Source organism: Protopterus annectens, chromosome 1.part0 (assembly GCF_019279795.1).
Source record: "Protopterus annectens isolate FY-2018-M chromosome 1.part0, PAN1.0, whole genome shotgun sequence".
Taxonomy (NCBI): Eukaryota; Metazoa; Chordata; order Ceratodontiformes; family Protopteridae; genus Protopterus; species Protopterus annectens.
In genome coordinates this window covers 85,411,749-85,428,730 of record NC_056725.1, presented here as the reverse complement: position 1 = coordinate 85,428,730, position 16,982 = coordinate 85,411,749, and the positions used below count along the sequence as shown (strand labels likewise).

The window sequence follows — 16,982 nt, the reverse complement described above, 5'->3', positions numbered from 1 at the left end:
TCATGATGTCGGCATTGACACTCAGGTACAGTTGGCCATGACTCAGGACATATATGGGTGTACATTGATATTTATGACATAGCTGAAGGAGATGTCATGATTCAGTCTGGACTCCTTCTCAGCTCTTTACAAAACACTAACGAACATGAGCACTAATCCCTGTTATACTCTTTTACATGCTTAACACCCTACTGATCCTTTGTGATCAGGCTACAGAGTATGTCATGATAATATCCTGGCATGTCCAGGGGTCAGTTTTGTGTGTACTCTTCAGTCCAGCTGGTGGATATTGTGATATTGACACAATGTCACATCTGCCTCATGTACACAGACAACCCTCTCCTCCTCCCGACAAACTCAGATATATGTGTGAGATGCACCTATATAGACATACAGGGAGCTGAACTCTCTCGACCCATGACTGGCACAGTCTATCAGGTGGTGAAGGTAACCACACACACACCACATATCAGTCTCACATATCCTCTAGCAACAGCACTCAAACCACATTAGCACACATTGACATACGCGGATGGTGTAAATGTACTCTACCTAAGCAGCAGAGACCTCCAAAGCAGACACACACACACACCTGCTACCCCACTACAATACCCACATATCACAAAGTTCACAATGTCAGTGTGCCACACAATCACTGCCCTTCAGGCTAAACAACACACCTAATACACTTGTAATAGGCGACACTTATGTTCAGGCACACTGACGTACCACTCACCAGCCCTGACAAGGGAATAGTCACTTTGGGCTGTCTGTTGGGTGCCAGGATCTGCCGCATAACACAGGCAGTCAGGTCACTCTAAAGCAAGTACAAGACTGGCATCATCATTGTCCATGCTGGTGTGTGTCACCTCAGACGTTACTCCCTGGACCACATGACATGATACATGGAGGTACACTCTGATCATGTAGCCCAGGCCAGTATGACCCTGACCTTGTCTAGCATCTTACACCCACCAATTATGATGTCACAGTATACTGACACACATATCACATTTAACAGTTGGCTAACAAATTTGTTTCATTCATAGGGGATACAGTGTCTGTCAGCGTGTGGTGACATGCTCAACATGCCACGTAGCTTCACTATGGACAGTTTGCACATGTCACCCTTGGACTTTGGAATGCTGGCTAAGGCTCTTACTACCACCAGAGTGCCTTTTTTAAGCAGGGCTCAGAAGACAAACCCACCTCCATAGATATTACAGGTTAAATGAAATTAAGGGTAATGCTGCTCAACAACAGTTGTGTTAACCTCATATTGTGGCCACTCAGGACTCTCCTCAGTATGGAGGAGAGCAATATCTGTGCACTGACAGACACCTGGTTCAGGCTCGCTTATGCACACCAGCACTACCAGGTTATGTTTCATACCATGCTGTCTGACAACAAGACTTGGAACAGACAACACAACTAGGGGGAGTATCTATATACATCACAGATACACACACCTCCAGGTTAGTAGCACTGCACAAAGCATCACAGACCATACATATACAACTACCATTGTGCAATACTGCCTTTCAGTTTGTTACCTGCTACAGAACACACTCCCAAACTCAGGAACCACACTCGGCTTTTGTGGGAACTATGGAGAATATGAAGGTCTCCACAGACACCATTATATTGTGTGACTTCATATACACACATATTGACTGGGGATACTACTCAAGCCCCGACAACCTCACCCAACAGTCACTACAATTTGTGGACTCATATGCTTTGGCACAACCAGTCAGCACAGCCACAAGGGGGAATACATATTGGACCTGCTCATCACCAACATGGGGACTCTATGTTCCACACCAGTGATATACCCCTCATTGGTAAGGTCAGAACATACATGTATCTCACAGGACGTACATATACCCTCCACACAACCATCCTGGGTAATCTTGGTGAACGTCTCATGAGCCAACATCTCACTTCACCAAAGCAAGGTGGTATCCTTCAGAGATCCTGAGACACTGGCATATACAGCTCACACTGCTGCATCCTTTACATACACATTCTGTGGGCACCTAGTGGACTGCATGAATTGTGCTATCCCAAATAACAACAATACCCACTACTACAATGGCAGGGGACCTGTCTGGTAGACCCCAGCCATTAATAAGCTGTACAACGTCAGGAGGACGCTACTACATGATAGAGCATAATCCCAGACTGGGAAGGCATCTGTGATCTGTACTAGCAGACAGCTACAATCAGTCATGGAATTTTCTAAGGGCTGCTTCTACGAGACAATTGCACCTGACACGTAGGACTATCACACGGCCTTCTTCAGTTATGTCAGGAACCCGGGTGGACACTCACTGATATACTGTGAGTTACTGCATACTGACTAAACCTACCCTGAACCCACTGGCAATGCCTGCATCCTGGCAAACAGGTTCAGTACAGATGTCTCCCACCCATCCCCCCTAAGGAGCAACTATCCATCCCAACAGAATATAACCTCCCTGACATCACACAGTAACAGGTGAGTGCTACCTTCCCCACAGCGTACATCACAGTATCAGTGTAACCAGATGGTGTCCCAGCCTGCATCATACACGAGCATCATGACAAACTCAACCCTCACATTACATCACTGTTCAATATCGGAGTTACCACAGGATATATACCCAAGGAATGGCGTACTGCGACAGTGATCCCACTCCACAGAGTTGGTGCCACAATAGACCACAGACAATATTGCCCTATAAGCCTATGTAGCCTGTTCTGCAAAGGTATGGAGCATATTGTCATAGGACTCCTACACATAGACATCGGGAACCTACAGACACTGTGTCCTACTCATTTCAGCATTGTTGTGGGCAGATCTTGCCTCTTGAACCTGTAGGTATTTTTTAAATGGCTAACAGGTCCATTTACATAGGGACAGTTGTCCACACAGCCTACCTGAACCTTGCAAAACCATTCAACACAATAACCCACTGGGCCATTATGCATAGGCTCACCAGCATCAATTTGGACACATATCTCACACAATGGATTGATACCTAAATCAGGGATAGCACCCACATGGTCAGAGTTGCAGGTGCCATGTCTGACTATACACCAGTTACACATGGCATCCCACACAGCTTGGTCCTGGGATCTCTCTTGTTCAGTATATATTTGTCTTGCATACAGGCTATCACAGGGAGAATATGGCTGAACATGTTTGCACTTGACTGCAAACTGGGTGCCATGATCAACTCTCCAGCTGCTACATGCATACTCAATCAGGGTCTCACAGAGATGGATGACTGGTGCCTGAGCCATGGCCTACAGCTAAATGCCATTAGTTGCATAGTCATCCCCTTTGGGAGTAACAACATGCCCACACATTACCACATAGGTAGTACTCCATTACATACGGTAGGAGTTGTTAGGGTTTTGGGGACATCACTTGTTCGTACTGTCGCCTTTAACATTCACATTGCCAAAGTGGTTGGACGCACCTTCTGTGTGTGCCACCTTATCCCATATGGTTTCACATCTAGATCGAGTGAGGTCATTGTGCCCCTATACTCATCACATCCATGCTTGGTTACAATGCCACATTTGGGGTGTATCTTACCTGACACCTGCAGCAACTGTACTGGCCACGGACAGTCCTCACCAAGCAGATCTAGAGACTCACACAGATGCCCTGCATAGTTCACATGCAGTAACTCCAGCTCTACTCAGTCGCTTACCACCTACTCAGATATGATGTGTGCCTGTTGTTTACAGCTATACCCAAACCAGAATTACTGGACATGATCCACCTCAGGATATCCAACTCCCTTGGAGCTACACACTGCAGGGACATATACCTCAGCACAGATGTTAATAGGACATTGTGGAGGGACAGATTCTTATCCCAGAGGCTCCACTCACTACAGAATGTAATCCCAGTTTCACATAGCAGAGCCACCCACTGACCACCTACTGGAGACATCTTGACGACTGTATGGGTGATTGTATATTTACCACTGGGATATCTTCTGTGTCCCTGCTAGACAGAGGCACACTAGCATAAACATACATGGGCTATCTTGTGTGACCCACAATTCACACACACAGTGTAGTAATCTGACAGGGTTGCGAATGCCAAACACACTCTGGCTAGGCTTGTACATGCCCTAGGGCAGATAGCCTAGTATCGACCTTTGAACCTATGCTAATGTTCAAGATGCACAATGTTTATTGCTGATACTGTTTGCAGGTCTTTATCATCTTTGCTTTACCAGTTTCCATGAAGAACTTCAGTATCTGCAGAACATATTTGATTATGACAGGGTTCCACTATATTATAGATGTGTCTGTTGTCATATAATTGTGTGCACAGGGCGGATTGCTGTATAGTGACAGGTTCTTGGGTTAACACATGCAACTGCCAGATATGCGTGGCCCACTGCTGTACTCAGACATGGCCTAAGTGTGTGAGCATGCCCAGTTCTGACATTCCATGATTTGTTGCCTGACATTTGTCTCATTTATTCAAGTGTGTGAGCATGCCCAGTGTGACCCTTCAGTATGTTGCTAGCTGAGGTCAACTACATTTGCTGATGTGTGCGAACATGACCAATATTAACATTTATACTGTGTGTGTTGGAATTCAGGTTCTGTTTTCACTGCAGGACTCACCTTTGTGTCATAACTCAACAAGGATTATGTTGTGCCTGCAGGGTTTCCATGGAATACTTTGCATAGACTTATCAACATTTCGTCATACAGGTGGACCACTGCAATACTGTCATGGTTTAGTGGTTCAGTACTTTGGCTATAGTGCACAGTATCCTGGGTTCGAGGCCCATCACTGCTTTATATTTTCATACTGAGCAGACCAGACTGCTTAAGGGCCTGTTAAGCAAATATGAGCATGTTGGCTTTTGTTCAGCTATGCCTTGCTTAGACCAGGCTTGTCTGACATTGCGCAATATTCACCAACATTGCTGGACATTGCCCAATATTACTGAACATTGACCACAGTTGTGCTAGTTGGTGTGTGCGATTTTGTTTGCATATACTACATGGTGGTAATTGCTGTTTAGCACTGCTTTATATTGCTTAACACATGGCATTCATGCCTTAGGTGGTGCTGCAGGGCTGCCTATGTCAGATGCACATACTACACTCCCTGCACATGTTTGGAGGCAGATAGTGTCAACTTAGGCATCCCTTTTACTTTATGTGCGAGTCAGAGAGAGGTATAATTTCCAGAGTTCCTACTGAGCCAGTGTATGTGCTATGCGTTGCCTCTTTGCCAAGGCCAAAGCATACTGGGCACGCCTCCTTCTGCCTACTGGGGCAGGCTCAGGTTTTCCTCCTCTGAGTCACGCTCTGCCTGTGATGGCCTTGGCAATGGTGGGGGGCTGTTTGGCCCAGGCCTATGCTGGTCCTGCTGCAGCTGTTTTCGCAGGATCATATTATGTAGCATAGCACATACCATGACAATTTTGGTACATGTAGTTGGTGAGTACTGCAAGACTCCACCAGATGTGTCCAGGCACCGGAACCATGACTTGAGCAGCCCAAACACATGCTCTATTACATTACGTGTTTGTGGGTGTGCCTCATTATGGAGTTCCTGTTCAGCTGTGTGTGCATTTCTGATGGGTGTCATCAGCCACGGCTCCAGTGCATAGCCAGCATCCTACACTAGGTGACCATGTGGGATGTCCCCATTGGTGAATGTCTGGTACAGCTGCGTCAGATGCCAGATATGGGAATCATGGTAGCTTCCAGCGCAGCCTACACACACATTCAGTATTATGCCCTGGGCATCACACACGACCTGGCAGTTGATGGAGGGGAAGCCCTTGCGGTTGAAGTAGACCCTACCCCGCTCGCCGGCTGGTGCTTTGATGCATATGTGCGTGCAGTCTATTGCACCCACTACCTCAGGGTATTCTGCTATTTGCTGGAAGAGACGCATATTGCTGGCCAATACCTCATGGGAATTGGGAAAATACACATGATCACTGAAATGTGCTGACATGGCATCCAGAAACTGGTGTAGTACCCTGGATGCTGATGCCTGTGATATCCCCATCATATCACCATTTATATCATTCCACCAGTTCTCTGGAAGGTACCTGTTGCTAGTATTCTTAGGCCAACACATACCTTGGTTTCCACTGGGATGGGTTCCCCTCTGTTGGTTCTGTGTGTGAGATGTGGCCTGCACAGCTCAACAATTTGCTGCAGGAGGTCTCTGTCCACTCTATAGCGCTCCACTATCTCCAGCTCATGTAGCCCCTGGTAGGTTACCCTGGGCCTGTACACTCTTCTCCGTCTCCTCACTGTGGGTTGTCCAGCAGCATTTCCATTGTCACCACCCTCAGCATGTTGCATATGTCTCCTTATAACAGCAATGGCAGCCCCTAACATTTCTTTGTCTCAGTAAAGCTTTTTCAGTTTTCACGTCTATTAGCTTACTGCAGTGTCTGTTGTGAGAAACATAATGGACTGTTGCTGGCAGAGTTTTAAGTGCTAGGCTGGGCTGGGCTAGTGTACTGCCTGTATAATTGCCTGATTCTGATTGTTTTCACCTGCTAGCTCTGCTAGTACTCCCTGGTAGCTTCCTACTATTTGTTGTGCTTCCTTTTTCCTTTCTGTTTCTGCAGGGGGGGAGCACCGTGCACACAAGCACAAACACGCGCACAGCAGCTAACATGCGTGCACACATGCTTACATGGACTAAAACCTGCTTATTCAGGTTAAAACACATGCACACCAGCGCAAACACGCTTACAACTCTTTAAACAACCTTATACATGCTTACTCCGGCTTAAACGCACGCACTCACGCTTACACACATGCACTCTGTCTTACTCGGGTTTACAGGCATGCACACGCGCACATGCACGCTCAGCAAGAATCTTTGGTGTTATCCACGGCATACACCTTCCATTTCTTGCCTTTGCCTAGCCTACCTGTTGACACACCTCTTTCCATGATGTGTAAATGACAGCAGACACATGCCACTCTGCTCCAATGAGCTTCACGTCTTTCATACATACCCCCTCATGATGTCACCTATCTTCTACTCTGTTACTCCGCATATCCTACTCCTACACTCCACTGACTGTGCTCATTTGCTATGTAAACTAGCAATTCACTATCCTAACACTCATTTACATAGGATTGCCTACTAATGCTTGGTTACATGTCTTAGACTGAGCTTCCCCCCTTAGCAACCTCTACTCGGTGGCCATGTTGTCTTCAGCCTGCCATTCCCTTGCATTGTATATTACCACTTTCAATAAAATCCACATTTGTGGGTTTTAATTTGTAGTATTCTGGGTTTTAGAGCGCAGCCCATTTGCGAGGCGCTGCGCTACGTTTATACATCGGTAATCTCCGAAAAAAAAAAATTATTTTAATTTTGCATCAGGGAACATTTCCAATGGCCGTATATTTGGCCGTTGGCATGCTTCCTGCACTGGATGCAACCTTTATTTGGAGCTGTCACGGCTCCGTTTTGCTATTTGCAGAACGGTACTCAGTTGTCAACTGAGTACATTTCTGCAAATAACACTGCTCTTACTCAGACAGGTTCAGGTTTCCTGAATTGCAAATCTACCTCATTTGCATGCCTTTTGCCTACAATTGAGGTGATTTGCATGCCCCAACCCTGTCCGTGTAAGAGCCGTTTTAGGAGCTCTCTTACACGCCCCTGGATCGCTCGTCGGACATGATGGCTGCATGGAGTCTTACTCTACTCTTAGACTCCTTGCAAGCCATCATGAATCCGGCCCTTAAAAAATTAAAATAGGACTAACCAAATGTGTTGTTGAAATAATCTGATACACTAGAACCTAGCTTTCAAAATGTTAATCATGTTTCACTGTTAAATGATCTGGTAAAGTGATTGAAGCTTTTGTCCTCATACTTTTTATGCCAGTCACTACTGGATTGTACTTCTGTAATGGAGCTGAAATAATTTTTTAAAAACAAGAAATCCTTTCATTTGTGTATTATTCCTGACAACATGTTGGCTTGATATGACGCAGTAATGTAATAATAGCAGTATAGATGACTAATGAAAAATTGAATGGGCTAAGTGAACTCTCAGTCAAACAAAGTCCACATTATGCAGACTATTTCATTTGTTAAAAATAGAGAAATGCATATGAAAAATCATTGTGGAACATTCTTTTTCCAGAATTGAATTTGCTTACTTTTTCTACATCAAATACTTTATCCGAAAATGAAAGACGCACCCTACCTTACACAGTCCTTTTGACATCTTTTTTCTATTATCAAGCTCTTTTATCAGAATTCTACCTGACTGTTAACCACCACTGTTGTACACACTGCTATAGCGGTACCACTGTGACACTTTCAGCTTATGTCTCCACTCAGCATTTGTGCCGACATACCTGAGGCTACAGTGTGCTGTGTCTGGTGCTTTACTTCTGAAGCTTTCATTCTGATAACTGTTACCATGGCAATGGTCATGCCGGTGAACCTGCTTCTCTCACCATGTACATATTTTCTTTAGAAAGTAAAGCTTGCTTTCCATAGCTTCCTTTGTATAATGCCATAAGGAGAAATTAACAATGGTTATATACATATCTGTACATTGTTAGCTTTTCAAGTTTACCCTACATGCACAGGTTGGCATGGAAGTGGATAACAGTCTTTCACAGATGGACAGGCAGGTATATAACTTTTAAAATATGGGTTTCAGTACCATATGTCCCACACCCAGTAGTCATATAATCAAAATGAGGATTCAGGCCCATGCTGCATTAAGTCTGAACATGTGTTGCTGCAAAATGACTTTTTTAAACATAGGATGAAATATATGCAAGAACAGTGTCTACACAGACCACTGACATTTCCAGTTCTACCCAGCCCCAATTTAAACTTTGTGAGAGGTAGCATAGTTAGGCCTGTCTTGGGGCTTCTTCATTTTAGATTGAAGCATTTAACTTCGATCAGGCTTTTGATTGTGCAGAGTACAACATACTTCCAAATTTCTGACTCTGAAAAGGATAAAAAGAAGAACACTGACAAATGCAAGAAGGTTTCTACAGCTGCAGCATTTAGAGTGAGTGTCACTAAGGTTAAAGTACATAACGGGAACAGTCACTTGCTATATTAGAGAGGAGCTCAATGTTGCTGTAGGGATCTGCGGTTGCTGGATTGAGAATGGCTGCAGGTGCATTCTCTTTTTATGTATTATTTTAAATGCAATTCTGTTTGATACAGAGATTGCATATAATTTATCTTTTTACTGTACTGTAAGTACAAGACTATAGCAAGCATGGTGCCAGAGAAAGGTCTCCAATTATTTATTTAGTTACTTTTTTATTTTACTAAACTTTGTTTAGTGCATGACTTCCCTCACCTGTTGAGCCTTACTCGGCTGTGTGCTACAGACATAAGTATTTTCTTGCTGTCCTTGATGTTAGTAATTCCTTTCTCAGACTGTGTATATTGTGGTTCTTATGGTGCGATGATATGCTATTTCACAAAATATCATTGTGTTGTACAAGAAGATGACAACATGCTATATCATTTTAATGGAATGGAGAATATAATGGTTAACCTGAGACTCAATTCTGAGAAATACAAAACATCACAAAGTGCAAACAAGATCCGGGACAGCTCATTTTCTCTGTTAGGCTAGAAATTGTTCAAAGGTTTTCCACAAATTTCATTTAATGCTATTTTTAAATAATTTTCAGGTTTCAGCATTATCCCAGAGGATGAAATGAATAAGAAGCACTACAGGTTAGATTAAAAAAAGAAAAAAAGCAGATAGGCTTCAGTCACAGAGGATTGCAATGCTGTAAAAGGATTGTTACAAATAAGCCGCAACAAATTGATTTAGACATTGTGAAGAATGAAATTTGGTTATGAGAAATTGTAAAGGACGATAGCTAAGCCATCAGTAACAGATTTTCCAACTGGTGCCCCACCCTCAATTCAAAGCTGAGGTACAAAAAAAGTCTTGTCATTGCAGAAGACTATAAAAAAAGACTCTTCTGCTGAAAAAAGCAACAAGCAACAAGTAGCTTTCTACAGTTAAATCACGACACATCGGTGAACTGCTTTTTACAGTTAAATCACCGCACAGGTAACAAACTTTCTACGGTTAAATCCCCACACAGACAGCGAGCAGCTTTGTACAGTTAAATCACCACACAGCACCTCATCAGCCCAGCTTCAGAAAACACTGCTGGAATGGCAATCCACAACCATTTGTAGCAGTTGATTGTGCCCCTTTCAGCTTGCATCCAGAGTAGCCACCCCTTTGCCTTGCCCTAGCTATGGAGTATATTGTATTACTACTGTGCATTGAATCAAAATGCAAAAAATTGTGAGGGTTATTTTCAGAAGTGAAGAAGTCCTTATATATTGATGCCAGTATGAAGTCCAGTAAACGTGTACTGCTTAAATGTATTTTCAGCATCAACGAATCAGTGACTATAGCAAATCATGTACATGTCTGCTTCCAACTATTTACCACATGGATTTATGTAAGGAACTTGCTCCAAACATGTATGTTTAATCTGAGTTTTACGTCTGACTTTCTAATTGTGGCAGTGTATTCCATTTAGTTAAACTGTGACAGATGTCTGACACACGCCCCATTCCTATCAGTAGGAGGATGATACAGTCAGGTTGTCAGGACTGAAAGTACTGCAGGTGATAAATCACGTGTGACGTCTGTTGTAATTTTTGCTGCTTGAAAATTCTGACCCTTTTCAGTTTACACGTTACTTCCCTCTATTCACATTGTATTTTCTTTTTTTCCAAGTGTATTTACTCATTTCTCTCTCTGAATGCATATGTTTACACATAAATAAAATGTATTTGTGTATGTATTAATATATAGCACGGCAATTTAAAATGTATGAGACACATATGAATGGCACACCTTTCTGAAGAGCCTGCAAGTTATCCTGTAGTAATCCAACCACAAAACTGCTTAGTGATAGAAAAGAAATAATCGGAGCATAGCAGATCCCTTAGAAAAGAAGAACTCACATCTGGCCTCTGTTTCCATGCATTATGTGGTTAAATCATCTGGAGATACCGTGGAACAACTGAGACAAAGCTTACCTTTTTCCACAACTCACTGGATGTTCTTTTTTGGGTGATGATGGTGAAGTTGACAAGCCTCCCCCTCTTTTCTGTGGTAAAATGCCATTGCTGATATTTGGTTTCGATGGTAAAGCTTGTAGAATCTGACGTGCTATGTATAAAAATGTAATTATATAAATAAGATGTATGGTGTCATACTTGCCCATATTTTGCATGCCATTACATTTTATATATTCATAAAAGTAATATAAAAATCAGTATAAAGCATTTCATAAAATGTACTTCTGCCTTGTATTAATTTACAAGGCTAGCTCTGTGATTAAACTGACATTCAATGCAAAAATGCAACCAACTTCAGTCTCTCTCTCTCTCTCTCTCTCTCTGTCTTTATCTGTCTCTATATATATATATATATATATATATATATATATATATATATATATATATATATATATATATATATATATATATATATATATATATATATATATATACACATATATATTTATATATGCATCTATAAATATTAGGTGTGACACTAGCACTATTGTAAAATTTATAACCACAAAGTAAAGGCCCAACAAATGAGAAAATAAACCAGTTTATACTGTTTATATACTTTTAAGGTATGAATTATTTCTGATAAATTAAACCTGTTCAGTCTCTTAACCCATGCAGCAATACAAAATAAACATATTATTTTATTGCCTGTAACATGGACTAACTGATCCAAATCATTGCGTGAAGTTTAGAAGTCATAAATGAGTCAATTACATAGTATTGCTTAGTCAACAACAACAACAGATGAAGGATGTACCAGATAGTGTAACAGCTGTCTGATATACATATTTATTGTATGTAAATTTTATTAGATAGATTATTGGGCTGATTTCTCATGGTCCTTTCCAATCAGTACCCAAGCCATAGGTAAAAACAGTTTATGCTGCTGAGTGCAGAATACTACAAAAGCATCAAAACAACAACTAGAAGCGTAAATCTAATCATCAACATCATCATCAGTCCCTTCTTCCCATTTTTATCTGTGATGGGGTGTCATGTAGTCTGTCATTAGCAGACATGAACAAATCATCTATAGGCAGGGTTTATGATCTTATGTGCAATGGAATTTAGTATTTATTTTTTTTGCTGTGTGTTGAATTCTAACCCCACTGTTACTGCAAGCAAAATAAATAATAGTGACATAATTTATTCCTGAATTATTTGTGCACAAGAAGGACACTATCAGCAGTGTTAATTGACAAACAGTGGTCTGAAACATTTATTTAAATGGAGAAAGTCGATGTTAAATGAAGCTTAAAAAGCCATGAATGGCCGGAGGTCACGAGATTGTGAAGGTAAGTAATTGGAGTAGCACATCAGGATCATTGCATTGATGTTTCTCTGTGTGCACTGAAACATAAACCTAGAGATGTTACTGCACACTGTAGGGTCAGTGCATAATCCTGGGATGCAATGGAGACCAGGGAGAATCCACATATGAGCTAAGGAATTATGCCTGCTCTTCTTGCCTTAGAGCACGGGTAGCTGACAGTTTCCAGCACAGATATAGTTGGTTATGGATTTTTTTAGTAGTCCACTAATGTGAGACCTCATGGTTAGCTATCATGTGGTCTAAGCAAGCCCCAAGGTATCCGAGGCACAATGATCTTTCACTGCATTACCAAGTTTGAGGGAACTTTGTAAGTTCTTCCAGTTTTGCCAAGTAGTACATTTTTTTACGGCTAGCTGCTTTTTCCTCTAGCTATCTAGTCAGGAACAGAAAACCTAGCTTACTTTCTTACTGTATCTAGTATTTAATATTTTTTACTTACTTTCTTACTGTATAACTTTTAATGACTTTAAGACCTTTCAGATTGCAAGCTCATTGATACATGGTATAAAAATTAGCAAAGAAAGGTTGAGCTAAAAACGTTCATGAACAAACCATATAGAAATGGTATGAGAACTGAACCTTGTGGACACTGGAGCTAATTGTAACAGAAAAAGAAAGAAAGGGCAACTCTAGTGTGGGTCTTCCTATAATTTGGATAACCAAGAAAACATATACATTCAAGTCGTTTCCTCTTTGTGCATAATTTCATAAACTTGATACAAAAGCAGCCACAGTAATATTATAGTCTTGTAACAAGATAAAAAACCTGTTGTCTGTATGCTAATAAGTCACAGGTATTTATACATTCCAAGGTAATGAGGAAATTGACATTTTCTAGCAAGGCAACAGCAAGGCATGTACTGGGTAGATGCAGTTCCTATCATAATTTTAGGTAAAATGGCAGTCATGGCCTCTTTCCACATACTTGGTACTCTCTCTTATGAGACAGTGAGAGGAAGAGGTTAAAGATGCAGGGTAGGGGAATGGAGCTGTCCTCAGTGACTAGTCTGATGGATTCTGGATAGAGGTAGCCACTTCTGGAATTCTATGAATTACAAGTGCTTACAGCAACAGTATTTTGAACTACTGGCTATGTGATTCATTGCTTGCCAGTTTCTTAATTTGTTATTTTTTATAGCCAAGTTAACTAGATTACTTTTGGCCTCCACCTTTTGAAAAGTGACAGTTTCAGCAATAGCTGGCAAACAAAAATATTATAGCTGGGTTATATTTAGAGAAAACAATAACTGCATTCATCGTGTGCTAGAGTAATCTACTTGGTGGTGGTTTGGATACAGTGTCAGTGAAGCAACAGGTAGCACATTTACCTTTGGTGCAGAAGGCTGTATGTTTTCTATACTCATACCAGGTAGATTGATTACTGACACTGCAGTGCAGCATGGGAGGGGGTCTTTTGGATGAGACAGTAAACTGAGGTCCCATCTGCCTGAGTTGGTGGTAGCTCAGGCGGATGTAAAAGATCCCATGGCACCTACCAAAAAGTGTATGGGTACTTTATTTTTACAAATCAAGAACATTCTAAACATAAAATTCTATATATAACAGCTATGTAAATATGTATAACAAACAGATACAAACATCCAAATACTTATAACAGAATAATACTAAATAAAAAACTTAATGATAATTCCCCCACTCTATCTGTCACAGACATTTTCTTAACCTTTTCAGCATCAATGCACAGTTCTAAAATGTATTACATAGTAATTTATCATACTGGGTTATCCACAAAATCCATAATAAAGACCCAGTTATAATCTTGTCATATTTCTAAATTAAATGCTTGGTAAGCTGAGTGAAACAGCTATACAACAAAGTACACATTGATAAGTCACATATCTGACTGATAGCATAGTTGCGATTAATTTGTTACCAAAATAACTTTGTCACAGTCCTATAAAGCATTCTCTAACATCTGTTCTGTATCACGTGACATAAATGTTGCAATTTAACTTAATACTTCTTTTGATTCTTTACAGGTAATTTACCTAACATCAAATGTCACATAAATTCCAGACCATCAAACATCTCCTTTATCCTGTTCTGTCTGTTTCTAATGTATAGCTTATATTCATTAGCTAAATCCTTTCATATTTTTCTAGATCCTAAAGAATAATAAGGAAAAAGTTTCCAAGTCAATATTTTTTGTACATACTCTTATAAAATATAAGTAGCTACTGACAACTTGCTTTTCCTAGCAACCCAACTTTCCCATACATCCCAAAATTTAAACTTTTGGAAAGTCCCCCACCCCCACCTCACTCCCACACACAAAAAATGCATCCATGTTCTGTAAAACTTTCTAAAAACGTATACAAACATAATGAGGTGAGATACACAATGGGGTTCTGCATCCCTAACCCTCCATATTCCTTCTTCCTGTACAAGATACCTCTTTTAATAGGATTCAAGTTGGCCACCCATATGAAATTAAAGGGAAATTAAATAATATACGCAACATTCTGGATTTTTTATACCTTGGGAAAAGGATAAACAGTATCAATGTATCTTAATAGTCCAAGAACATAAGTATGCATCATATAAACTTTTTTTTCTCAAACGTCTTGGGAAAAACTTTTCACTTATTTGTCAGTCTTTTGACTCTATCCAACAAATCATTCCATTGTTGGAAAAATACTGAACAATTACAAAAAGAAATTCCTAGTAAGATGACTTCGTCAGAAGAAAAGAATATACTATGAAATGTAATACTGTGCCATAACCATGGTTGTTCTGTGTACTCAGACTTAAGCCTGCTCCTAGTAATAGAGTACTTAATAAGTTTGTAAAACCATCAATAAATGTTCCACAGAAGACACTACAATATCCATATGATCAGCATATAATAAAGACAGACAATATCCATGTCATATCATCATCATATAATAAACAGAGTGGTTTAATAATATCTGGACAAAAAGACCAAACTGCTTGTTGGCAAGGCCTACTGCATTCTTCTATCTCTGCATTCATGACTAAACTAAATTAAAAAAATGCTTAAAAGGCAACCTTGCTTTACTGCCCTTTCCATCTTAACCTTCTTATCGATCTAAGCATTTATCATAACCCTTGTCCCAAGCACAAGTCTATATACTTTGTAATGACTGAATTATTTTAGAACTCCTACTGTAACTATGCAAACTATCCTATACACTACCGTGTGAAATGGAAACAAAGGACCTATTAATATCGCATGCAGCCATTACTGCATCAAAATTGGTCTGTCCTATATTATCAATTAATTTCTTCACCAAGCATAATATTGCACTAATAGTGTTCCCTCTAACACCATATAAACCAGAATTATAAATGTTTGGAACAACCTTACTAAAATCATACACAAAAGTTTATGAAACAATCTCTTCTCTATAGCCTTTCTTGTGAATAAATTTCATAATGCCGTCACAGATTGCAGCATCACGTGTACCATATTCCAGCAGCTCGTTATTTGTAATGAACCTTAGTCATGTGTTTAAAAAATCATAGGCTAGCTCATCAAGACCTGGAGAAGTATCTCCAGAGGCTTGCTCCAAAGTTTTATGAAGTTCAGCCATGGATATTTTACTATCCAACACTAAATGTTCATCCTTACTAAGTGTTCTTCTAACTTTCCAAGTTTTGTGACTCGCACTGTATAAAGCATACATTTTCCCTATATACTCACTCACAGTATCCAACATCTGGTGTAAGTCTGTCACCAATTTATGATCAGCTGTCATTCTACCCTTCATGTAACAACCATCACATGCCATTAGTTCACATAAAAGGTGGTACTTATTCTTTTCTGCCTTTAACAACATATTTCTGTCTGTACAGCAGGTGTTGCATATGATTTGCATTCAAGGTCCAAACTTGTTTCTCCCAAAAGGCTACATCATGAACATTCTTATTAAGTAAAACAGATAAATACTGAATTAGCACAAATTGATAATCCAATTTAATTACTTGCCACAGCCTTCTCTCAAAAGATAAATATTCATTTTTTACATTTCATCTTGAACATAAGCTACCATTGTGACTAGGATGCATAAAACTGGACCTTGGTACGATGTTGCTCCTACAGATTTGCATAGACAAATTTCCACTTATCCATATAAGATAAAAAACAATTTCATTTTTTATATCTTCAGCACATAATAATTTTATCTGGATGCCCTCCCGTCTCAAAAAAACAAAGCAAAATGATCAGAAGAGGTAGTGAACAGTTTCTTAAACTGATGTAAAAACATTGTTTCAGAATAAAGAAAATAATTTGTTTCAGTAGCCAAGTGTATGTACATCCCAATCTAGGCCCCAAAATTAATTTCCTCATTTGAAGTACTTTTTTTTTTAAGTGTAAACATCCCTAATTCATTTTTCATATATTTCCTAAAATGACAATTAAAATCCTCAGCATGACTATATTTATATTAACTGTAACATAATCCATGGAATTCATTAACAATCATGTAGGCTTCTCACTAAGCCTACACGATTTATGTTTTAGCATGATAAGAAGTAGTGCTAATCAAAT

The 16,982-nt window shown here is 40.1% G+C and overlaps 1 protein-coding gene across 3 annotated transcripts in view; it reads right to left on the bottom strand.

Moving 5' to 3' along the window:
* The window catches only part of EML2 (EMAP like 2), a 1,798,491-nt gene that overhangs the window by 1,166,909 nt on the left and 614,600 nt on the right, over positions 1–16,982 (bottom strand). For all 3 annotated transcript variants that reach the window (XM_044085260.1, XM_044085417.1, XM_044085337.1), the window contains exon 3: positions 11,074–11,206. In XM_044085260.1, coding sequence (XP_043941195.1) covers positions 11,074–11,206 — 133 coding nt within the window. The remainder of the gene's footprint in view (positions 1–11,073; positions 11,207–16,982) is intronic.